Genomic DNA, 26,246 nt, shown 5'->3' on the forward strand with positions numbered 1-26,246 from the left:
GAATTTAATTGTCTTCTCAAAGGCTACAACCTCTAAGAGAGAAGAGCCACACTAACAGTGTTTCTGTAGTACTGTTGTGCTTTTTTTCAACTGAAACAGAGAAGAATCAACCTACCCAGCAATGTTGGCCATGGAGCTCAACGCATCATATCCCTGAGCAATTGTGACTCTTGGAACCTGGTCCATTGCCAGAACGGTAGTTTTTCTCTTGGAAAGTTTATTTAGCAAGTCTGGATTTTGGGCTGGGTAAATAAAACTAATCAGTGTTCCCGATGTCTTCAAAAGGTCAGCTTCATGAACACCTAACGTTGGATTAACCATGGGGGCTCGAACCTGAAAAGAGTAGAGTCACAGATTAACAAAATATAAATACATTTACCATATTTTTAAGTAGATAACACAAATTATATAACATGGCTCAAATATTACTGCAGAAGTAAATCGTTCAGCAGTGAGTTTCTGACTAAATTCCTAAGCAAACAAAGCACACAAAGATTCACACCATCTATTCTGACTTATGACCTATAAACTATCTGGACAAAGAGTACACACCCCAGAGAAACAGATTTGCAATGAACTATACAGTAGTGGAAAAAATACATAAGATTCTACAACAGACTTGTCCCAAAACTTATGACTGTGGTACAATTAAGAGAAATTAGTACAGATGGACAAGGATTTGTTGCATGTTCAAAGATCCAATTCTTGCTGATTTTCTCAAGCACAAACATTTGGAGGCATAAGGAGTTAAAAAACTGAATAAACTAAAGCCTCTATGGGATGTGTAGATTTACACCGCCTTAAAATTCCAAATAGATACTAAAGAATCGAACACAATAACTAGAAGCCTTCTTGAATTAGGCTTAAGCAAAAAGTTACAGCATATTCTATGAAGTATCACATACACCTGAAATTGTATGTGAAGCTATCATCAAAGTTACTTCAATTTTTAAAAAATTATAGAAAAAGAAGTGCCAAATAAGTCAATGAACATACACTCCACGTGTCCATGTGTTTCAAATGTCCATCTATTAAAGCCAATTTTTGTAAATTCCATTGTTAGTGTTTTAAAATGTGTTTATTTCCAACTTTAAAATCAATCTTCAATTAAAGTAGATCATCTTATTACCTCCTGGTTAGCCAGAAGCACTTTTAGACAAGCACATTTAAGCACTGAAAAAACAGCACTAGGAATTACTTTTAAGAAGGAAATACAAATACAAGTACCAACTCAATACTTATCACCTCACAGCATTTCATCTTATACAGGAAGACACCTTTCTTTATCTGTTACTCTCATTTCAACTGCTGATCTGGTGAGGTATGTGCCTTTTGGTTCTGGAATTTTAAGACTCTCTCACAAGGTCTATTTTTCCTCAATGTGAATCCATAACAGAGATTTAATAAAAATTAGAAGACAGTGTTGAAATGATTCTTCTGGCACCTGTGAAATATTCGTGTGAGACCACAGGTCTTTTGAGTGAGTTAAGCCAAGTGGATGTTTCCCAGAATGTCTTTACTGGACCACTGGATCTTTGGAATATTAACAGATGTTTTTCAAAAGAAAGGGGTCTTACGTCAAGTAGCTTATTAATGTAAGCTTATAATATCTCTGAGCACCTTTAACAACCTAAACACTGTGAATCTCTAAAAGAAACTGATAATCAAACCTTATGTGTATACTATGAGCCTTTCTTTTTGGATCTCAAAAAGTGTGATTCCTAGGACACTGAAACAAATCATACTTATTTCTCTACATCCCCTTACAACACCAAATTGTTTCACCAAATATTTGTGTGTATATTTAACACATTAAATATTTAACACAATACATTTTAGTTGAATTGTAACTTATTTCCATGTCATAAATTTTACTATTAATATTCCAAAGCCAGAAAAGAGTTCTGTGTGTTCTAGGGGGCTAACATTATTTAAGACCCTGATAAGTCATTCAGTAGACCTTATATTTTAGAAAAAAATATGTGACTGATTCTCCCCCTAGAAATTAACTCAGAAAAAAAACTGATCTCTTAAAATGTGAGGAGTTTGTTTAAATCTGACAATCTTGCTTATGGAATTCATACTTCCCTGTTTACTTTGGTTGTAAAAGCATAAGATTTAAGTTAACCCTCAACTCTAGTAACTACCTGTAATTATTGATATAATCATTCTTCCTTTTCCCATGTAATTTTTTACTTCCTATTTTTCTCAAGTCCTTCAGCACAAAGATTTCTACACTATACTAAAGTAAGGCTACACATTCCTCAGTCCCTGCTGTTTTCTCCAGAAGAATCCTTCCCTTCCTAGAAGTCACACATCAGTTAAGTCACCGTTTCTTCAAAGCATCTAGAATAGTACTCTATACTCAGTACCAAGAGGAGCTCCACACCTTTTTTCATTCTAGTAGTAAATACTCACCTAGGGCACTAAAGTATCTATGAATCATGTACAGCACTTTCTTCCTACCCAATTAAAAGGGTATTTCCACAAGGCATGTATAAAAAGAAAGACCACTTTTTCCCATCATAGGAAAACACAGATCTCACTGCCTAATCAAAGTTCTACTGGAGCATGAAATAGAGTCACAACATGCAACCAATTCTTTGAGACATAGCATTGTTTGGAAATATATGGAAAGCTATAATCGAGAAAAGTAACTGAATTTTTGATGAGCAGATTTCAAAAAGTCAGCATGCCACAAAAGGAAAAAAGGAATAATTACTTTGACCACCAAATCAGAAGCCAGCGCTTCCTTTGCCCCTTGGATTTGGGCACCAGCTGCTCTGTAGTGATCATCGGAGAACTTGGAAGCTTCTCCAGCGCCCGATTCCACAACAACATTAAAACCCTGCTTGACCAAGGCCTGAACACCAGCAGGTGACAGTGCCACTCGCTTCTCGTTTTGGAAAATCTCCTTGGGAACTCCAACAGTCAACTGCTTATATGGAATTCCTACAAACAAAGGTTTAAAAATGGCAGAAAACAATGTCTTTTAGTAACAGAATTCAGAAAATAGAAATGTGCAGTCTGTTCAAAATATACTACACATATAACTTGCTTTCAAAATGTATAATCATAACACTTCACCCTTTTTTCTTGTTGTTGTTAAGCCATGCAAAATTTTACACCCTCCTCCTGAAAATGCTAAATTTTCAGTTAATCAAATGGTTCTTAAGGTACATGACTTAGTTTATTCATGAAAAAAAATGGGTTAAAAGACCATTTAAGTCCATTCTTCCGACTAACCCTTCACAGGTTTATGATCTCCCCTCCTCACTGTCAAGGAAGACAGAAGTAACTGCTCTGGTGAAGAGCCCTATATTCAACACTTTGATGGCCGCAACTAAATGTGGATGTAAGCCTAGTGACAAGTACTTCAGTCATCTGAGCATATGGCCTCTAGCAACATAAGCTACATTTGTGTTATATGAAGTCCATAAGCTTGTTACAATCATAATAACAGGAATAAAAACTAACATGGGGCCTCCCTGGTGGCAAAAGGGGTCAAAGTGCAACACTATGAAGCTATTAGCAAACACTGCAGCATGAGTTCGATCCCCAGCCAGGGAGGAAACCCACATGGCACAGCAGACCTCTCCTGTCTTACCTGCTACTTCCCTCATCAATGTACTTCATCGATCTGCCTGCTCTGCTCCCCACTCTATCCCCAGTGAATCCTCTCTCTCCCCATACCTCTGGTCTGTACCCTAGTTATTGGATGCATAAATAAATAAATCTTTAAAAAAAAAGATACATACAGAACTGGGGTAAAGGCCAGAGGCTCAGGGGCAGTAAGAGGCTTCACAAGAGACAGAGTGGGGAGCAGAACAGGCAGATTGATGAAGTACACTGCTGAAGGGAGCAGCGGGCGGGTCAGGAGAGGTCTGCCACGCCATGTGGTCACCTCCGGGGCAGGTGGGAATCGAACTCATGCGGAAGTGGCTATAGCTTCTCAGTGCAGTGCTTTAACCAGCTGTGCCACCAATGAGGGCCTGAATAAATCTTTTTTTAAAAATAAACTAACATATAAGGAAACCAACTGATGATTACCAAATTCAGTAAATAGTAGCAAAGAATCAAAAAGATGGGTTCATTTCATCAGAACAATTTCAGGGTAACTAAATAAAAGGAAAAGTTTCATTCACAGAAAATTACAGTTAATAAATGAGGATGAAATATAGTTATGAAGTAATTTAATGATCAACAACCAAATGGTTGTTAGGCCTTTGAGTGAATAGCACATGGATGCTTCATCAGATGGCTCAGATTGACAACACCTAAACTCAATGACTAATCTTCCTACCATAATGCAACAGATATTCCATAGCGCCATATAGTAAGTATTCTTACCAGCAAGTGCAAACTTGAGTTTTGCCATGTCCCTAGATCTAGCTAAAAGCTACAGAGAAAACAAGGGACAGAGAAACTGGTTCAATAATACCAACTGAATTCAGTCAGTTAAACTAGAATGTGAGAAATGCCCCAGGGAAATAACAAAATTCTTTAACGAACAAAAAGAAACCAGAGGAGGTGCACGTAAGATCAAAAGATATCCAAAGACATAGCAACAGGCCCTTCCTGGTGGCGCAGTGGGTTAAAGCACAGCATTAAGAGGTTGGGGCCACTTTCGCATGAGTTTGATCCCTGCCTGCCCGGGAGGTGATCCACATGGTGGGGTGGCCCTCTCCTGGCCTGCCCGCTGCTCCCCTCAACAGTGTACTTCATAGATCTGCCTGTTCTGCTCCACACTCTGTCTCTGGGGAATCCTCTCACCACCCCTGCACCTCTCACCTGTACCCCAGTTCTGTATGCACAAATAAATAAATCTTAAAAAAAAAAAAATAGACATAGGAACAAATATACCATGTGGTCTCTCTTGGGATCCTTATTTGAATAAGGCAACTGTCAAAGAAGAGAGAAAAAAACTGAGAAAACAATGAATACTGACTGGAATTACTGTTCTGGCTTTCCAATGTGATACTTACATTGTGGTTATGTTAAGGAAATAGAATCCTTAAAGAGGTGGGGGGTGGGGGGAACTATCCTGCAAGCTTAAATGAAAAAGCAGGGCAATGTTCTATGTGGCAAAGATTTCTGGTCACCTCCCAAATATCCATCCTGTTCCCCTGCCTTAATAAAAGAAGCCATCTGGAAAAAAAGACTAAGTATCTGAAATTTCCTTACAGCTACATGTGGCATTTGGCTGTGTCCTGACCAGTTAGTGCAGAGAGCATGCTACAACATCCTTGGGCAAGAGGATCCTTCATTTTAAAGAGATTATGCTCATTTCCATGTCCATGACTATAGGAGGGGGCAGAGGTAGAAAGCACAGAATCCATTTGGAAAACTAGTGCAACAGTCCAGCGACAGATGATGGTGTCTGGACAATATGACACTAGCCATGGTGATGAGAGCAGATTCTAGATACAAGGTAGAGCTGATCTGTACCTCCCATGAGGATTTGGGGTGGCTTCTGAATAAACAAGATGAAATTGCTATTCACTAAATGAAGAAGCATTAATGCAGATCAATTAATACACTTAGTTTCAAATTCCTGAGCAGATGAGATATATACTTGGTATGATTCCCTAATATTGACTAGGAAAGAGGAAAAACTGCTAGGAGAAATAATACAACCAATAGTTTATCATTTTCTTTTTCTATTATCTTTTCTTCTCTTCCAGAACTTACTATACATGGAAAATCTGGCAAAGCACGCATTTGTTTTTTATTCACAGTGATCACTCAAGAGCACCAGGCTGTCAGACTGCATGACTTTTCCTTTTATCAGGTGACCCACTCCTGTACACAACTTGAAGGTTTGATTTACACACACTTTTGAAATGAGATTTTACCTGGTTTTACAGGGGCTTTACACCACAGCACCTGATGAGTATGAAATGTTCTTAAAAAATCCTTCTTCCCAGGGAGAACTTTACAGGACCCCAAATTGTTAAGTAAAGGACATGAACAGCCAGTCACCACTGTTTTCAGTAGATTCGCCATATTCATAGGAGCTCCCAATTTTCTGAATCCTCAATTTCCATGAAGGTAAATCACTAACAGGAAAGAAAATAAAATATGTCCTGAAAGAAACATATGTGTTTTTTTGAATATCAAAAACATTAAGAAAAATACTAATCCAAAAAGCCTAGAATGTAGTCATTTTATGAAGACACCTACAATAAATTTATTTGCCAAGTTACAGAAGATGTGTCAATGAGTTTGTTTCTAGTTCAAATACTTTAAACTCGAGATCCATTTTCCCACTGAAATCGTAATTGTAAACTCAACATTCAATTCCAAACCTAGATCACATAAGTCTAACAGATGCTTAATACAGCTGGACAAAACTGTATTTTCTATAGCGTCTACTCACATGTTACATGAAAGTTATCTTCTAATTCAGCACATGCAGCAAAAATTGCAAAAAATCACCATTATTCTTAAACCTCCTTTAAATTATACTGTATATTATATACTGTCTAAGATACTGTATAATAGCAACCTGTTTAGTCAGCATGTTGTAGAGAAAACACTGAAATCCTATTCAATACAGCAGTGTGTTAATGTGGTAAAACCCCATGAATTGAGAATGAGTCAGTAGGAAAATAGTATTTGTTAAGTGCACATCTCAAAAAAATTAAATATGTATGTTATATGAAAGAAAAATTCCAGGCCTCCCAAGTGGGATGCAAGGGGTTAAGTTTCAGCACAATGAAGTGCTCAGCAGACTCTGCAGCAGGCACAAGTTCCTTCCCAGCCAGGGAGCTGACCCACATGGTGTGGCAGACCTCTCTTGGTATAGAAGACCTCTCATCTCCCCCACTGCTCCCCTGGGCAGTGTATTTCAATAGATCTTCCTGCTCATGAATCTTCTCTCTCCCCTGCCCCCACACCTCTGGCCTATACCCCAGTTCTTGTATGCACAAAGAAAATAAATCTTCAAAAAAGAAAAATTCCATGGTTATTTTAATCATATAGCTTTGTGTGTACAGATGTGGGTATAACAAGGGACTCTTCTGTGAGTGGTTCTCACAGTGGTCATTTTTTGTAAGCTCTGACCAGACTGGGGTCCAGTCATTGACCTTCACTGTTATTGAGGCTTCAGTGGCTGCCTCCATTGCCTACAATAGTAATTTCCATGAGTGCCTGGAAGGCACACCCACCAAGCAAAAGTGCTTGAACATGCAGTCAAAATGTATGTGAGTAACTCTGCATTTAAACAGGTACTTTCTCAAAATGTTTGTACATATGTCCTTCAGTTGCTGTCCTCAAGCATCCCAAAGTCCTATAAATAGTCTCATTCAGTCATGAGCATTTCAAGAATTATTCATGGCTAAAAATAGACAGAAGGGGCCTCCATAGTGGTCTAGGGGTTAAGTCTCAGGGCTAGCACCACTATGGCCTGAGTTTGATCCTGGTCAGGTGCAGCAGACCTCTCCTGTCCCGCCTGCTGCTCCCCTCAGCAGTGTATTTCAGTGGATCTGCCTGTTCTGCACCCCCTCTGTCAATGATGAATCCTCTCAACCCCCCACCTCTGGCTACACCCCAGTTCTTGTATACATATATAAAGAGAGAACAAACAACAAATGAGCTCAGAATTCAACCACACATTTGAAGCATTCACCAAACCTACACCAAGACCAAGGGAGATGCAAAAAAAGTAAAAGATAATCCTGATCTTGTGGGAGATCTTTGCTCCCATTATATGACCTTGTCCTAGCCCAACTTCCCCCACTTTCCCTAGTTTCTGTTTTGGATGAGCCTAGCTCCCCAAAACCACATGTCTTAGAGGACTGACAACACGTACCCAGACCTCATCAGCAAAAACAAAGCTATACATAATATAGGGTCATTTGTATGACTCCTTATAGATGCCTCAATGCTGACCCAGCATCCCTGCACAAATAAAGGACATTTGCAACAGTAAACTCATACGTTTAAAGCCAAGCATACCAACAAGGGCACAACACCCTATAATAGCCTAACCTGAGTGTGACATTGCCCAAAATCACCAGCCCCGCCCCTCCTGAGCAACTGAAGGGACACCCAGCTGACATTGTTAAGTCTGCCACTCAGTCACAGTTTGACCTAGATCTCTCTGTCCAGTCTGCTCATCTATAAAAGGAAGCATAGAAAAAGTGGCTTGGAAGACCCCATTAGCCCCTAGAAACTTTATGATTTAACGAGATCTTGCATTCCTTTAAAGGTAAAGTACTATTTCATGGCCTGGAGTCTGGAAATTTTGCCTTGCCTACTTGGAAAATGGTAATTTCATATCGAACAGTTTTTAGGCCAAAGTCTTGAGAGACCAACTTCTACCAAAAGTTCCAATGATTATGAACACACTGTACAGCAATCAGGACAAAGTTTATTCCCAAAAACAATCTCTACCAATCACCCTAAATCAAATACAAAAGACCCTGAAAGATATTCAGTGAATATTTGAAACATCACAGGCTGGTACTTATCTACATCAAAGGCAGCAGTTCTTATTGTGGTATTTTCCCCTATCTTCAATTTAAAATTCTCTGCTGTTTTATTATCCATCTACTTTTATGGTTTCAAAGCAACGGAGAGATATTTTACAATTCAAAACTGAAAAAAAGGAGATTTCCTTAATATGACAGATTAATATAAGTTGTTCCCCCCAATAGTAAAATCTTGGAGGACAAGCATCTGATCTAAAGAGAAGATCAGAGGCTGAAATGGAGTACTGTAGTTGGAGACCCTCCCACGCTGCAACTTATTTTGCCATTTCAAAGTCAGTCATTTAACTTCTCTCTACCTGACTTTCTAATCTCTAAAATGGTGCTAGTAATAATTCCATCTTCTTGGGCCCTCCCTGGTGGCCAGCGGGTTAAAGCACAGCACTGAGAAGCTAAAGCCACTTCCGCATGAGTTCGATTCCTGCCTGCCCGGGAGGTGACCACATGGCGTGGCAGACCTCTCCTGACCCGCCTGCTGCTCCCCTCAGCAGTCTACTTCATTGATCTGCCTGTTCTGCTCCCCACTCTGTCTTTGGTGAAGCCTCTCACCGCCCCCGAGTCTCTGGCCTGTACCCCAGTTCTGTATGCACAAATAAATCTTTAAAAAATAAAAATAACAATAATAATAATAATTCCATCTTCTTTATGGGGTTGTAAGGGTCAAGCGAACACGTATCAGCATTATTCATTTGGTATTAACTCTGGCCGTAGGCTTTACATACACCAGGGAAAAACAAGTGTTTTGTGACTGAATGAATACCTAAGGCTAGTTACCTGGAATAAATCCTAGGTATTTATTTAACAAATTCCTCCAGGAGTTTCAGGAAATTTCCTTTGAAAATGAACTGCCTTTGCAGCCTTGTGGAAAACCGATTCCATCAGCAAAGCTAAAGCCTAAATACACTTGCAATTTCCACCCTTCCAAGTAGACTCCATACTACAAGACTCCTTATAGATGCTCAATGCTGGCCCAGCAACTCTGCACAAATAAAGGACATTTGCAACAGTAAATTCATACGTTTAAAGTCAAGCATGCCAACATGGGCACAACATCTATAAAAGCCTAATCTGACGGTGTGACCTTGTCCAAAATCACCAGCCCCGTCCCTCCATGAGCAACTAAAGGGTCACCCAGCTGGCATCTGCCTGGAACCTGGACCACTATTTATAACCATCCTTGAAGCCCATAGGCCAAGGCTGCAAGTCATTCGGCCCTCTCAAGTTTGACTCAGTTCTGCCCCCTGCGCTGTCAGCACCAGCCAATCTGAGCCCAGTACCAACATGCCCCTACGACCCCCCCAAACCCCCCATCCCCAACCCCCGCCAGCCCTGTGGTCACCATCTCCTGTGTCCCCAGACCACCCCGAATTCCCTCAAGGTTCAAACACACTCAAGGGGCGTCCATTTACCACCTGGATGCACCCCCACTCAAGAATCCTCTAGGACTCCCTCCTGCCCACCTAGCGGGCCAAAGTGAACCCAGTACAACTCCCGCCGCCTCCGCCCCCCAAAGTTTCGAGATCTTCACCCGGAGGGCTGCAGACTGGACAGCTTTCCCAAATCCACCCCGCCACTCCCTTCCACGTCGCTACTGCAAGAAGCGAGCAAGGGGCGTTTCTCAACCCCGCCCCAGTCCACCGTCTGCCCGGCGCCCGGGGTCACCCTGCACACGGATCACTGCCTTACACGGATCACTACCGACCCCAACACTGCCCCCTTTCTGCTCTCTGACAGCAGTGCTTCCCAGTAGGGAACTGGGGCGAACCCGTACCCCCTACCCGCACGGCTCCCAGCTTCCCCAGCCGCCAGCGCCCCGACCCTCACGTAGGCTGGAAGGCCCCCTGGTCCCGGCGGCGGACCGCAAAAGGTGACCGGCTGGTCCACCCGGGCTCGGGACCGGCGGCGTGGCGCCTGCAACCCGGAAGAAAAGCCCCAATTCCGCGGCTGCAAGGGCCTGGTGACGGCCGGCGCAGCCCCCACCCCGACCCCGACGGCCCTTCCACGACAGGCCCTGGATCCCGCCCCGCCCCACTCCGCTAGCCCTCTCCCCCGACATCTGAACAGGACCTCCCAAAATGCTCCCTTACGGTGCAAAGGCCAGTTGCCCCAAGGGGCCCTTCACTCTTCTGCGTGGCAGCCCGAATCCCTTTGTCTCAAGCTCGGCCCGCGGCCCCCAGCCACGCCTCCAGCTTCCCTCGGCCTGTCCGCGTCAATCAAACCTGCAGCCAGACTCGGGCGAGCAAGATTTCAAGGCTACATTGTCCTTTCCCCAGGAAGGCCAGTGACAAAGGGTGATTTCCTCTCTGGAGTCCCACCAGAGCGAATAAGTGGGTCTGTAACTCTACTTAGGCTACCTGGTTTTCCTCTAGCTCTCTAGGAAAAATCAGAACTTCTGTAACAGGAGTGAGTGGGAGGAGGCCTGAGTGAAGGGCGGGAATGGGGGCGTTGTTTCAGGATTCCTGCCGAAGAGGTGGAGTTAAATTCCTCTGAACGTATGTCAGGCCCTGAAAATAAACACACATCTGCGTGCAGGTCTTCCAACGGTTGGTCCAGAGAAAGGCGTAACTGTTAGTGTTAATATTAAGCGACCTGAAAGTGCCCTTGGACACTGGGCGTCCTGACCAGGCCTAGCTGAGTTTCACCTAACACGGAAAGGACCACAAAACCTAATGACCTAAGACCAAGTTGTGCTTTGCTAGCAGTTGTTTTACAGAGTGTGCCCTGTGTTCTGATTAAAAGAGGGAGGAATAGTAAGACTATAAAATGGTTCAGTCACCCAAACTGAGCCTTCGTGGAATATGTATATGATCACTGCTTGTTACTTTAGTTGAAATAGTTAAGATGAATAAAATTATATATTTAAAAGCCAAAACATGTTCCCTATCCTTGAAAAGAAATGAACTACAGAGAAACTCTTACACTGAGAACAACTCTTGTGCTGTCAGCCCAAAAAGGTCATTCAACTGCTATCCAAACAAGGTCAAATACCTGGCCTAGAAAGAACACAAACCGGGCTTTAAAACAATAATGAATCTAATAGGAAACCCTGGCTTAACTAATTGGTCAATAAGTTATTTCAGGAACCTCTCTGTTGAAGCAACAGGTGGAAGTGTAGTACTATGAAGCTGTCTGCAGCCACTACAACACACGTTTGATCCCTGGCCAGGGAGGTGACCCACATGGCACAGCAGACTTTCCTGACAGCTGCTCCCCGCTGCAGTGTATTTCATTCCATCTTCCTGTTCTGCTCCCCACTCTGTCTCTGGTGATTCCTCTCACCCCCACACCTCCGGTCTGTACCTCAGTTCTTGTATGCATGAATAAATGAATCTTTTTTTGAAAAAGTTATTTCATTTGTCTTATTTATGACTATATCACATGAAAATAAATACAAAGATGACATACCACTTTCACTTCTGCAGTTAAATAATAAGCATACAATTTTTTAAGTTCATTTGCTTATTTTTCCAACATAATTTGGATAACATTGCTCCTGATGAAAACATTTGTCATTTGGAAAGTTCTATTTTAGACTACATAGTAATCACAATATATTCATACAGGAAGTCACAGAGTAAATTAAGAGCCAAACATGTCTTTGCAAGTTTCTTCTGAATCTTACTTTCAGTTTTGTATAAAATTTATGCAAAACATACATCTCCTACTAAGTTGAAGATCTGCTCCTTCCTCATTGTTATGCATAGCTTACCAGCCCCATATATATAGAACTGTACCTCTCCTATATATGCACATTTTCATTACAGATACAACACCTTACTTTTAAATATATTTTAAAACTAGGAAAAACATGAAAATTTAAACCCTCTCAAAATATAGGAGACTTGGTAACCACAATATTTAGAGCCCTAATCCAAAAGCAAAAAAAAAAAATCAGTCTTTGAATGGATGTGGCACACTATTTGGGTCTATTTGAAGTTATAAAAGGTACCCAACAGCCAAAAATTCACAAGTGAACTCTTAAGACAATGTGTTGCTCCATATCTGTAATAGTTAAAACCAGACCAGAGAATTGGACAATTGAATATTTTCATTGTGGTTATTATGTTAGACAGCTATGAGCACTTATCAGCTTTTATCAGCACTTAACTTTCCAGGCTTCCTTCTTAAGTTATCATTAGCAGAGTAGGTAACTTCAAAGAGATAGGATTTTAATAATAGGTACTCTTGATAGTTTTAAAGGCAACTATCAGTAACCTGGATCTTGGCCCTCTTCTCCCTGGCAGACCAATCAAGAGTACGTTTCATTTTAGGAAATAAATATTAACCAACTAAATGAGCTTACGCTAATCAACATTAATTAGAAGAGGATCAAGGAGAACTGACAGCCATCAGGCAGCACAAAGTTAAATAATTGGCAATTTAAGTCTAATCAGTTTGCACTGAGAGCTATTATGAGCCTCAGAAAACTCGGCTCAGTATATCTTTGTGGATGATGTCCTCTTCCCATATTAAGTGATTAAAAACCTATCATTTTTTTAGCATAAAAAGTTACTTATATAATGGTACCTTTGAGGGGCTAGGACGATGGTAAGGAATAGGGGTTGTATTAGTACTCCTGGGCTGCTGTAACAAATTAGCACAAAGCAGGTGGCTTAAAACAACAACCTCCAAAGCTCTGGAGGCTGGAAGTCCGAGGTCAAGGTATCATTAGCAGCATTGATTGCTCAGAAGTCTCTGGAGAAAGCTTCTAGTTGTCAACAATCCATGATGTTCCTTCACTTGTAGACAAAGGATTCTAATCACATTCTCCATCAGCACACTGCCTCCTTCTCTGTGTGTGTTCTGTGTCCAAATCTCCCTCTCCTTTCCCTGATAAAGATACCAGACAATAGATTTAAGGTCCGTCCTAACTCCTGATGATTTCCTTTAGAGACCCTTAACTAATTATACCTCCAAAGACTATGTTTCTAAAAGTGGGTGTGAATTTAGGGGAAACACTATTCTACTACAAGAGTATTGTACATACATCAAGGTACTACAATGTAAAGAGGGGAGACTTTTTTTGTAACATGGGTAGATTTAACAATTGTTGAGTTCAAAGTCAAAAGTCTAAATTACTTGTGAGAAACTCAGGTGAAAATAATTTTCTACTAATAATTAAAAGAATATCCTTATTGATTAAGTATAAAAATAAATTATATTTTGCTTATTTTTCTTTCTTACTAAAGACCCAACCTAACTGAATTTTCCTTCAAGTTATATATATGTCTTTACAAGTGTATATGTAGACAGATGCCTTTACTTGTTTATATATAGACACAATTATCTTTACATGTGTATATGTAGATGTATAGAGGGAAAATTTTATACATTAATTTAATTTTCACCATTATCATACTGCAAGATTATAAAACTCCATTTTAGCAGCTAACATATTTACATTTAACTTTTTTAAAGATTATTTATTTATGCATACAGAACTGGGGTACAGGCCAGAGGTGCAGGGGCAGTGAAAGGATTCACCAGAGACAAAGTGGGGAGCTTTAGGGGTCCAGTTTTGTTTCTTACTTTGTGAAGCAAAGGACGTGTTGTTCATTTTTATTTCCCCAAGTTCAGAATGATGCTTGACATACAACAGATGCTAAATAAATGTTGGCTGGATAAGTAAGAAGCAGATGCAATAGAAGAAATACAAGAAAAAAGCTGAAACCCAACATCGGTTGAGTGCCCTTGGGCAAGTTATTCAACTACATAAGTATGGAAGCAATAATTTATTTTGCAGGTTGTTTGAAGAGGATAAAAGAATTCATATAAAGATATCCTAAGGTCTGGCATATAATACTTTTCAGAAACGGTGGCACAACAGGTTAAAGCACAGCACTAAGAAGCTAAAGTCACTTCAGCATGAGTTCGATTCCCGCCCCACAGGTGACCCACATGACACAGCAGACCTCTCCACCCACCTGCTGCTCCCCTCAGCAGTGTACTTCATCAGTAGGCCTGTTCTGCTCCCATTCTGTCTCTGGTGAATCCTCTCATCATCCCTGTACCTCTGGCCTGTACACCAGTTCTGTATGCATACATAAATAAATCGTTTTTTTAAAAAAAATACTTTTCAAAAATGTGCCCAGCTGATTTTTGGCTAGGGTGCAAAAGCAATTCAATGAAGAAAAAGAGCCTTTGACAAATGGTGCCAAGCTAATTTGGAGTTCCATGGGAGGGATTGGCTGGGGGGCAGGTTTTAAAATCAAAATGGAATACAGACCTAAATGTAAAGCCATAAAACTTTCAGGAAAGAAAAGAAAAAGTACTCCAGAACCTAGGGATAGACTTGTCACTAACAGTATTATTTATAAAAGGTAAAGAGATAGATTTGAACCTCATCAGAATAAAAATCTTTGCCACTTTAAAAGACATAGTTAAGGGCCCTCCCTGGTGACGCAGTGGGTTAAAGCACAGCACTAAGAAGCTAAAGCCACTTCCGCATGAGTTCGATCCCCGCCTGCCCTGGAGGTGACCACATGGCGCGGCAGACCTCTCCTGACCGGCCCGCTGCTCCCCTCAGCAGTGTGCTTCCTCGATCTACCTGTTCTATTCCCCACTCTGTGTCTGGTGAATCCTCTCACTGCCCCTGCACCTCTGGCCTGTACCCTAGTTCTGTGTGAATAAATAAATAAATGTGTTTTTTTTAAAAAAAAAAAAAAAGACAGTTAAAAGGATAAAAAGATAAGCTACAAACTGGGAGAAAATATTTGCCAACCATATATACACAAAGGATTTATATAGAGAATACACAAAGAATTACCCAACTCAACAATTTGAAAGTAATCCAGGCCCTCGCTGGTGAAAGCACAACACTAAGAAGCTAATGCCACTTCAGCATGATTTCCATCCCTGTCTGCCCCAGCGGTAATCCACATGATGCTACAGACCTCTCCTGGACCCCCTGCTGCTCCCCTCAACAGTATACTTCTTTGATCTGCCTGTTCTGCTCCCCACTCTCTCTGGTGAATATTCTCACCGCCCTTGCACCTCTGGCCTGTACCCCAGTTCTGTATGCACAAATAAATAAATCTTTTTAAAAAAAAAGTAATCCAAGTAGAAAATGAGAGAAATGTATAAAAAATAGTTCACCAAAGGGAAATATGAGCACAAAAAAAGATGTTCAACATCAATTGCCATAAAGGAAATAAAATCAAAACTACAATAAGAAGTTGCTACACTTCCATAAGAATGTTCTCCTTATATATATAAAATATGTAATATAAATATAACATATTTATATTATATATAATATATATTATATATATATAATATTACTGTTGGGAATGTAAAATGTTAATAGTTTCACTACACAATATACATTTGAATGACATCTTTGAAGATACAGCACCCAATGCAATAGTGAAGGAAAAGATAAATAGATGGGACTACATCAAATTAAAGGACTTCTGTACAGCAAAAGAGACATTACAAAAAACAGGCATCCCACTGATCAGGAAAAAACTTCTCACACAAAACTAGCGATAAAGGATTGATCACAAAGATATACAAAGAACTGATAAAACTCAACAAAAATAAACAACTCCATCCCAAAAAAAAGGCAGAAGAGCTAAAAAGACACTTCTCCAAAGAGGAAATGCAGATGGCCAACAAGCATATGAAAAAATGTTCAACATCACTTGTAATAACAGAGATGTACCAGTGAGAATGGTACATCTTAAAACAACTAGCAACAACAAATGTTGGTAAGGATGTGGAGAAAAAGGAACCCTCCTGCACTGCTGGTGAGAATGCAAACTAATATAACCAGTATGGAAAACTGTTTGGAGGTTTCTCAAACTGCTGAAAATGGACCTTCCATATGACCCAGCAATCTCACTCCTATGTATCTAACCAAAAGACACAAAAACACTGATTCAGAAAGACACCTGCACTTCCATGTTTATTGCTGCTTTATTTACAATAGGAAAGACATGGAAACAGCCCAAATGCCCAAAAATAGATGACTGGATTAAAAAGATGCGGTACAGGGCCCTCCCTGGTGGCGAAGCGGGTTAAAGCACAGCACTAAGAAGCTTAAGCCACTTCCGCATGAATTCAATCCCCACCTGCCCTGGCGCGGCAGACCTCTCCTGACCCGCCCGCTGCTCCCCTCAGCAGTGTACTTCGTGGATCTGCCTGTTCTGCTCCCCACTCTGTCTCTGGTGAATCCTCTCACCCTCCGCATCTCTCCCCTGTACTCCAGTTCTGTATGAATAAATAAATAAATCTTTAAAAAAAAAAAAAAAGCGGTACATATACACAATGGAATATTATCAGCAGCCAAATAAATAAATAAATAAACACATACCATTTACAGCAACATGAATGGAACTGGAAAAGATCATGCTCAGTGAAATAAGCCAGAAAGGAAAGGGAAAATATCGGTTGGTTTCACTCATTACAGGATTATAAAGGACCAGGCGAGAAAATAATAAGAATAATGAGAAGCCATATACCAGAGACATTTTGTGAGGGTGGAATGTTGAATGGGATCAAAAACAGTGGGGGGAGGGAAATGCACTGGACTATGGTGACAGCACATGGGTGATTTGGTGATGGGAAGCACACAGGGATTACAACTGAGATGGGAAAAGGCACAAAATGATGTAAAAATTAACTATTACATTATTTTTTAAAATGTCAATAGTTTCTCTGGAAAACAGCTTGGTAGTTTCTCTAAAAACTAGATAGGTAGGTAGGTAGGTAGGTAGGTAGGTAGGTAGGTAGGTAGGTAGGTAGAGAAGTACATACAAGAGTAAAATGATTAAAAACTATGTGTATTTTGTAATAATAATAAAAAAAACTATGTGTAAATATCCAGAAGGTGCTGAATCACATTCATGTGTTTTGTTGATGTTTCAAGAAATTACCCTAAATTCAAGGATAAACATGTTTTTTACCTTATCTCCCAATCTCACCTTTATTCAGTGTTCCCAACATCTATTACTAGTATGTTTTAATAATACAGAGAATATCTGTACTCTTTACTTAGTTTCTTCCTGTGGTGATATCCATTAATCTCTAATGTCTACAAGTTGCCAAAAACTGTGATGGTTTTATACACGCAGTGATCAACATTCTATACACTTTGTCTTACTCGTGCCACTGCTGAGTGATACTTTAGCTACCACATTTTCTTTATGGTGACTTTTGAGTAGAAGAACAATTACAGTAATTAATTACAGTAATTAACTAAAACATTTTCAGTAGCTTCAGGGAACAATTAATTTCAGAGCTTAAACTTGGCAGACTTGAAATGCACCTATAAATCCATATTAATGATTCGGGACTCTTTGTTTAATTTCCATAATGGGCTCAAAAGCACAGAAGCCTATGTCCTATCCCCTTAGGACACAAGATGGGTTACAATCTGTTTACACAGCACTTTATCTATATTGCCTCGTTTGATTATTTCAATAATTCTGAAATAGGTCTTCTTATTTGAAGAGGAAGAAACTAGATTGAGCTTAATTTACAAGTGTAAAATCCCAACAGGAAGTACTACTGAGACCTAAACTCAGCACTTCCTTGTGGGGAAGCACATCCTGTAGCAAGAGTATACCAGCCTGCCTTTGTGGTGGGTGCCAAGAGGTAGCAAGAGGAGCAAGGAAAGCAGAGTGCCCTAGAAACAGAGAGAAGCCTCTGTGCACATCAGAGCCCCTCTTTTACCCGCTCCCCATTCATTTGCCTAAGTTATACTTCATTCACTGGACTTGCTCACGGAAAGCCTTTCCTGACAATCCAAGACTGACTTAGGTGTCCTCCCATTAAGAGGCAATTTAATCATAATTATGGTGTTTATGATTCTATTTGGCTGACTACTTCATTTAAGTCTAAGCTCTTGAGGGCAGATATTTTGTCTGATTCATGTCATCAACACCTAACAGAAAGTCTGGGTTTATTAAGCAGTCAACAAATATCTGTTAAAAGGAAAAAAAAAAATGCCTTTGTGCCCTGTAAGAATTGAAACAGAAAAGGGTACCAAGTTTTGACCTCAGGCCAACAAAAGGTTACTAAGCCAGAGAGCTGGGAAATAGAACATACCAATAGCAAAAGACTTTTTTCTTGCCCTTTATACATTAAGCATTGATGTTCCTACAAGTCTTTCAATTGCCAAATCCCACTATTACACTACCTTGCTGCTGCCAGTAAGCATTTCAATCCATTTAGTTGAATCATGCAATTAGTAAAACATCATATGTTGCAATTATTCACCCAGAACTTCCCCTAAAATCTTCAACTCCTATATCACAGGCTCAGAATACCCTTCTTTCCAATTCCCTTAATTCTTTCCCATTGATATCTTTTTTACATCTGACCTATCAGTGTCTTGCAGTCAACCCTTTCTCTCTCTAGCTTAAACCATGAAAACCCCTTCTCTCTACACTTCTGCCTTAACTTAACAAATTGAAATCATACTCCTGCTGACAGGCTTCTGTCAGCATGAATGAACAGATGAATGAATTCCTATACTTAAGGATTTTACTAGTGAAGGGATCAGCATTAAACCACTAGATGTTGGTCCCAAGAGCACTAGATGTTGGTCCCAAGCAGCATTCCAGGTTACTTCAGACTCAAAGACGGATTAGAGCCTGGATTCAGATAGGAGTCAAGTACTGGGACACATTTCTTCGCAGGCCCAAGAGAGGAGGAGAAGGAGATAATTTACACACAAGTGAGACCCAAGGGAACAAACAGAGCAGGCTAATTATTCTTCTCTTTCTTAATGAAGCCACACTAATTTATAACAATATGTAAGTTGTTGAACTGAAGTGATTTGGTCAGACAGAATGAATTGAACTGGACAGAAAGGATTGGAAGCGATAGAATGAGATAGAACGAGATTTATTTGTATGTGTTTATTTATAATTATTAAATACATATATTTACTTATTTATTTTACACCATTCTTCATTTTGTCCATTTTTTTATCTTGGTTGTAATCCCCATGGACTCCCCACCACTAATTCACCCACATGCTATCAGTCCCGTGCACTCTTCCTACCCCAGTTTTGATCCTGTTCCCCTCTCCACCCACATAAAATGTGTCTAGTTTACAGTTTTTATAGTTATTTGTTGTTTTTCATTTTTACTTTACTACAATCTTTTTTTTTTTCCTGATCGCTTATGTTCCAGCTATGAGTGAAATCATCCAGTATTTTTCATTTTCTTTCTGACTTATTTCACTAGCATGATCCCTTCCAGCTCCATCCATGTTGTGTTTAGATTTTTTAATTTTTTACTTAGAAATAATTATAGACTCATGTACAGTCAGAGAATCTACCCATTTATCCTTTACCTAGTTTCCCCCAATAACTTCTTGCCTAACTATAATACAGTATCACATTCAGGAAATTGAAAATATACCACGTATATTGTATACAATATATAATCTGAATGAGTTCTTGTGTACTCATTTGTGTATGTCTGTGTGTGCTTATCCAGAGGCACACACATTTAATTATGTGTTCTATGCCATTTTATCACATGTATAGATTTCTGTGATCACCATCACAGTCGCAAATAAACTTGTTCTATCACCAGCATTCCTCATAGAACCTACCCTTTGAACAGCTTAAGAATTTATCTCCAAATATGACCAAATCTCTTTAATGTCTGGGAACCACTAATCTGCATCTTCAAAATTTTGTGATTTCAAGATTGTATAAGTGGACTTACGTACTAAGCTTTGAGACTGATATATACACACTCAGCATAACTCTTTGAGCGTCATCAACATTGCTGTGTGTGTCTGTAGTGTTCCTTTTTCTTACTGAGTAGTGTCCTCTGGTAGAAGTGTGCCACCTTTAAGCCACTCATCCATCAAAGAGAATCTAGGATCTAGTGTCCATTTGGGTTCCATGATGAAAGCTGCTATAAAAAATTGGCTAAAGGTTTTGTGTGAATCTAAATCTTCATTTCTCTGGGGTAAATACTTATTTTGGATGATTTAATAAGTCTGGTGGCTTAAGCACCACATTTATTTCTTACAGTTTTGGAGGCTGGAAAGTCCAAGATAAGGATGCCAATATTGTTGGGTTCTGGTGAGAACCCTCTTCCATCTGCTATTGTGCCCTCACAGGAGGCAAAGAGGGAAGTTTTCGTTCTTTTCCTCTTTACATAAGGAAACAAATCTCATTATGGAAGCTTCATCTCATGACGTCATCTAAATAGCCTCCCTAAGTCCCCAGCTCCAAATGCCATCACATTGGAGATTAGAGCTCTCTGGAGTGAGTTGGTAGGGACGCGCCAATACTCCGTCCATAGCATTCTGCCTCTAATACTCCAAAGTCAGTATCCTTACACATGCATAATACATTCAGTCCATCACATCAGCTCCAACAGTCTCAGATTGTTCCAGCACCAGCTCTAAAAACTGAATTCCAAAGTCTCATCTAAATATTGCCTAAATCAGCTATGGATGATTAGGCCAAAATTCACACCCATGTTTTTCTCCTTCTCAAATCTTCAATTAGCTCTCACAGTATTCTCTTGTGAACAGGCTTTCTCGTTTTTTTTCAATATGTACAGGCTGAGCCTTTTTCAAAACTTTATGTTCTAGTTTCTTTTTGCCTAACTTCCTCCTTCTCTTTTCTGTCCTCTTACATCATACTATATGCAGTCAAGAGGAACAAGCCATTTTAAAATATTTTACTTAGGACTCTCCTCAGCTAAATCTCCAATGTCATTGCTTGCAAGATCCACTTTCTACAAAATATGAAAACATGACCACAACTCAGTCAAGATCTTTGCCTCTTTGCAACAAGGACAGTCTTCTCTCCACTGTCCAGTGACATGTTCCTCATTCCTGTTTAAGACTTCATCAGGATGAACTTTACCATCCATATTTCACCCAATGTTCTGTACTAAGTACAAAAAATATTTGCATTCTCTAAGAAGATGGTTGCTTTCTCTACAACTCAACTCTTTCCTTTCTGAGCTTTGCCAGAATGACCTTTAATGGACCTTCATGGCAATGATAACTTTTTTTAGAATGCCCTGGAAAGAAATGACCAGCTTCTACCCATTAACTAATTTCAAATTTCCTTCCACATATTAGGTTTTTGTTACAACACTTTATCATTATAAATGATAAATTTATTGCTTAGGGTTCTCCAGAGAAACAGAATTAATAACAATTATTAGTATTATTTTATGTAATAGTGTATATAATAGTATATATATATAATAGTTTTATATGCTATCACATACATATGTATATGTGTGAATATTATGTATAATTTATATGAGGAATTGGTCATGTTTGAGGAGGCTATAAAGTTGTACAGCTTGTTGTCGGCAAGCTGGAGATCCAGAAAAGCCAATGATGTGGTTTCAGTCAAATTCTGAAGGCCTGAGAATTAAACCACCATGGTGTAAGTCTGATGTAAGGTCAGAAGACTGATGTCCCAGCTCAGGTCATCAGGCAGGGAGATAATAGAATTCTTCCTTCCTTCTCCTTTCTGTTTTCTTCAGGCCCTTAATGGGTTGAGGCAAGCCATCTGCTTTACTCAGTGTACCAATTCAAAAACTAAACTCTTCCAGGACCACCCTTATAGACACACCTAGAAATAATGTTTAATCAGATATAGGGGTGTCCTACCTCCCAGTCAAGCTGACACACGATATAACCATCATGTACTCTCAGGAGTACAATTTCTGGGTTGTACAATACTTTCATATATATAATTTTAAATTGTCCATTAAAAATGGCCAAACTCTGGGCCCTCCCTGGTGGCGCAGCGGGTTAAAGCAATGCATTAAGAAGCTTAAGCCAATTCCACATGAGTTTGATCCCCGCCTGCCCCTGCAGATCCACATGGCCCGGCAGACCTCTCCTGACCCGCCCGCTGCTCCCCTCAGCAGTGTACTTCGTCGATCTGCCTGTTCTGCTCCCCACTCTGTCTCTGGTAAACCCTCTCACCCTCTGCATCTCTGGCCTGTACCCCAGTTCTGTATGAATAAATAAATAAATCTTTTAAAAAAAATGGCCAAACTTTTCTAGAGTGATCATCTTACATTCCTGCCATCTTTTCTTACATTCTTACTGTAACTGGATCTCCTTAATTTTATAGTCTAAAGGTCTTTTAGAATAGAAACAATTAAACTAAGCAGAACTGAACACTTTGCTCTCCTTTTCCCTCTCATCCCCCGCTAGTATGACTTACTCCTTAATTTCTGAGAAACCTTGACAATTAATTATGTTACTTTTCCAACAGAATTCTCTGTGCCCTTTTAGTGTTAAAGAAAGTTCAAGGTAAGCCTTTGTGCCTTATAAGGAGGAACACTCTCTACTGAAAAAGTTACGTTTAAATTTAAGGAAGGGCCCTTCCTGGTGGCACCCAAAGGGTTAAAGTGTGGCACTACAAGTTGAGGGCAACTGCTTTTGCATGAGTTTAATCCCCAGTTAGGGAGATGAACCACATGGCGCAGGAGACTTGTTCTGCTCCCTAATCCTTCTCATGAATCCTCTCATCACCCCTGCACCTCTGGCCTGTACCCCAGTTCTGTATGTATAATAAATAAATCTTATTTATTTATTTATTCATTTATTTATTTATTCAAAAATCACACATCTAACAAGAGGTTAATATCTAGAACATATAAACAACTCATCAACTCAACAAAATAAAGAGACAAAAAATGGGCAGAGGATCAGAATAGGTATCTCTCTAAAGAACAGATATACAGATGGCCAATGGGTACATACAAGATGTTCATCATCCATTATTGCTGGCAAACTTCAGATCAAAGCTACAATGAGATATCACTTTACATACATTAGAATGACTATTATCAAAAAGACAAGAAGCAATAGTGTTGGCAAAGATATGGGCAAAAGGCAACCCTCAGGCATTGGTGATGGGATGTAAAGCGGTGCATCCTATATGGAAGATAGTATGAAGGCTCCTCAAAATATTAAGAATAGAAATACACTATGGTCCAGCTATATTCCGCTCCTGTATATTTACCAAAAAAAAAAAAAATACAAAAACAATTAAAAAAGATATATGAAGACCCACATTCATTATAGCACTTTACAATAGCCAAGGTATGCCTATGCCCATCGATGAATGAAAGGGTTAAGAAGATGCAGCACATATATTCACAATGGAATAGTACTTATAATTTAAAAAATGAAATCTTGACATTTGTCACAGTGTAGATGGAAGCTGAGGATATTACACTAAATGAGTAAGTCAGATAGAGAAAAACAACTGATTTCTCTTGTGGAAGGCAAAGAGACAAAGCAAAGAACAAATAAAAACAAACTTATATTCAGAGAATAGATTCATCATTACCTGAAGGGAAGAAGATTGTGGGGAAGGCAAAACGGATCAATTGTATGGTAGTGAATGGAAAAAACACCTTCTCATATTTATCATGTTTTACATACAGATATCAAACTATAATACTGTACCCCTGAAATTTATGTTATAAACTGATGATATTCAATAGAAAAATTTTTTTTTAAAGATTTATTTATTTATTCATACAGAACTGGGGTACAGGCCAGAAGCTCAGGGGCAGTGAGAGGTTTCACCAGAGACAGAGTGGGGAGCAGAACAGGCAGATCGACGAAGTACACTGCTGAGGGGAGCAGCGGGCGGGTCAGGAGAGGTCTGCCACGCCATGTGGTCACCTCCGGGGCAGGCGGGAATTGAACTGGTGCAGAAGTGGTTTCAGCTTCTTAGTGCAGTGCTTTAACCCGCTGCGCCACCAGGGAGGGCCAATAGAAAATTATTTTAAAGAGTTTATTATGTACCAAGTATTGGGTAAAGTTTTACAGGTATAAAACTTAAATGTGCTTGCTGCCCAGAAGTCTACTTTAGTGGAAGAAAAGAAAACCAAATATGTGGGAAAGTATTCTGGGAGTATGTCTTTCAAGCTTAGTTTAAGGAAACATATTTTTCCCATAGTTCACAGCAAGTATTTTTCCCATATTACAACATATTTACCAGACTGTCCTACTTTTCATCATAAATCTATAACAAAGAAGAATATAAAGATTCTCTTCGAAGACCCATAGAGTGTTCAGTTTGGGCATGTTTGTATTGGTCTTGGCATTTTTGTAGTACTTAGGACTTGTCACTTGGCTCTGTAATAGTCCTCAGATGCATTTGACGCTCATAATATCTTGGCACCTTTTCTGTAAAAATGTTGATAATTAGATTATCTCACATTCATTGGATGTGAGAATTAAATTTAACGACAAAAGTAAAACGTTTAGAACAGTGACTGGCACATCACAAAACAAATATTTGCTGTATTATCATGAAGCTTAATCCATGCATGTTATCCCTAAATTCACCTGTTCTTTTATCTTAATAATAGGGCTAAAGCTACATAACAGAGCATGGGGAGACAGCAAAGTATTAACACCTCAAGTACCTTACTTACCCACCACAAGGAGGCTGTAAAGAGTCCCTGAAGACACATGGACTTGGAATAGCCTCTTCTCAGATTTAAAAAAACAAAAAAAAAGTCTTTTTTCAACAACAAAAGGAGTGTCGAGCCCAAACAAAAAGTCTGAGATATCTTGGGTGACCATAAATCACTCTCAGTTTTTGAGAAAGAACAGTTTCTGAGTCTTTCTATTCTATTATATATATTAAAAGAGCCCAAGCAAGAAGTGACTCACATACAAAATAATTAATTTTAAATGAACACTGTCTAATTTTTTAATTGTATTCTTGTCTCTGTAATATATGCTAAGTTCTATAATCTGTTTATTATTTTACAGTTGAGGAAACTGAGGCTCAAAGAAACTCTCTTAGTTACCCAAGATCACACAGGCAGTAAAGGTCAAGGCCAGGATCTGAATTAAGCCACAGCCTTCTTTAAATCCCACTTTTCTCTACACCAAGGAACCACACTTTTTCTGGATTCTTTCATTACTCCCTTCAATTACTTTTAGCACTGCCAGACCTGATCCTACCCAAATAATTTACACATAATGTCTAGAACTTCGCAGTAGAGCACGATAACCATTAGCCACATGTGGCATCGAGTTCTTGAAATGTGCCTGCTCCTGAGATGCGTGGAAAGTGTAAAATGCACACCAGATTTTGATTAGTGCCAAAGAGAAGGGGCATTTCTCATTAACATTTTTATGTTAATTACATGTTGAACTGACACCATTTTGCCCAGATTGGGTTAAGTAAAAATTTTATTAAAATTAACTTCATCTGTTTCTTTTCACTCGGTTAACGTATCTTCTAGAAGATGCATAATTACATAAGTGGTTTGCATTTGTGGTTCGCGCTGTTTTTATTGGACAGCAGCGATAGAAGATGAAGTAGAGGGGAGTTCATTGCAAGGTAGTGTATTTTCTTCACATTCCGGGAGGGGACGAGAAAAAGGGCAGAGACCGGAGTTTAGTTCACGTCCAAGCGGTTTACTGCCATCAAAACCCCACGGTGAATCGGAAAGGCCGGGGGGCGCATTTTGATTTGGTGGCAGCACCCCGCCCCCGCAGCCCACGTAGCAGGTGGCCGGACGCGCTCCGGAGCCCTCATCCCCATCCGTCCTCGGGGCTCGGCCGGCGCCGGGTCATCAAGCTCACCTGCGCGCCCACGGAGGTGCGCGTCCGCGAACCCCGCGGCTGGCTCCACGCCCCCTCCCCCTGTCTTTATTTTCCGGGCCTCAACCGTCAGTCTCGCACTGCTCTCCCGGGAACGAGCACGTCCAGCGGGCCCGTCTCGGGTAAGCGGCCCTCTCAGCCCTCGCCCGGCCCGGGAGCCGCGA

At 39.9% G+C, this 26,246-nt stretch overlaps 2 protein-coding genes across 4 annotated transcripts in view; one reads left to right on the plus strand and one right to left on the minus strand.

The window, feature by feature from the left end:
* Nucleotides 1-10,783, minus strand: part of NNT (nicotinamide nucleotide transhydrogenase) — an 82,398-nt gene extending 71,615 nt beyond the window's left edge. The window contains exons 1-4 of the mRNA XM_012721963.1: nt 10,580-10,783; nt 5,856-6,059; nt 2,723-2,952; nt 116-333 (exon numbers count right to left, since the gene is read on the minus strand). Coding sequence (XP_012577417.1) covers nt 116-333; nt 2,723-2,952; nt 5,856-6,012 — 605 coding nt within the window. The 5' untranslated portion in view covers nt 6,013-6,059; nt 10,580-10,783. The remainder of the gene's footprint in view (nt 1-115; nt 334-2,722; nt 2,953-5,855; nt 6,060-10,579) is intronic.
* Nucleotides 10,784-25,785: 15,002 nt separating this feature from the next.
* Nucleotides 25,786-26,246, plus strand: part of PAIP1 (poly(A) binding protein interacting protein 1) — a 26,172-nt gene continuing 25,711 nt past the window's right edge. The window contains exon 1 of one of the 3 annotated variants that reach the window (XM_012721973.1): nt 25,786-25,819. The gene's annotated coding sequence lies outside the window, so the exon portion shown is untranslated. Of the gene's footprint in view, nt 25,820-25,897; nt 26,205-26,246 lie in introns of those variants that run through there. The other 2 variants (XM_012721972.1, XM_012721974.1) reach the window with 2 other exon arrangements.

Source organism: Condylura cristata, unplaced genomic scaffold (genome assembly GCF_000260355.1).
Source record: "Condylura cristata isolate star-nosed mole 26May11 unplaced genomic scaffold, ConCri1.0 scaffold00007, whole genome shotgun sequence".
NCBI lineage: Eukaryota > Metazoa > Chordata > Mammalia > Eulipotyphla > Talpidae > Condylura > Condylura cristata.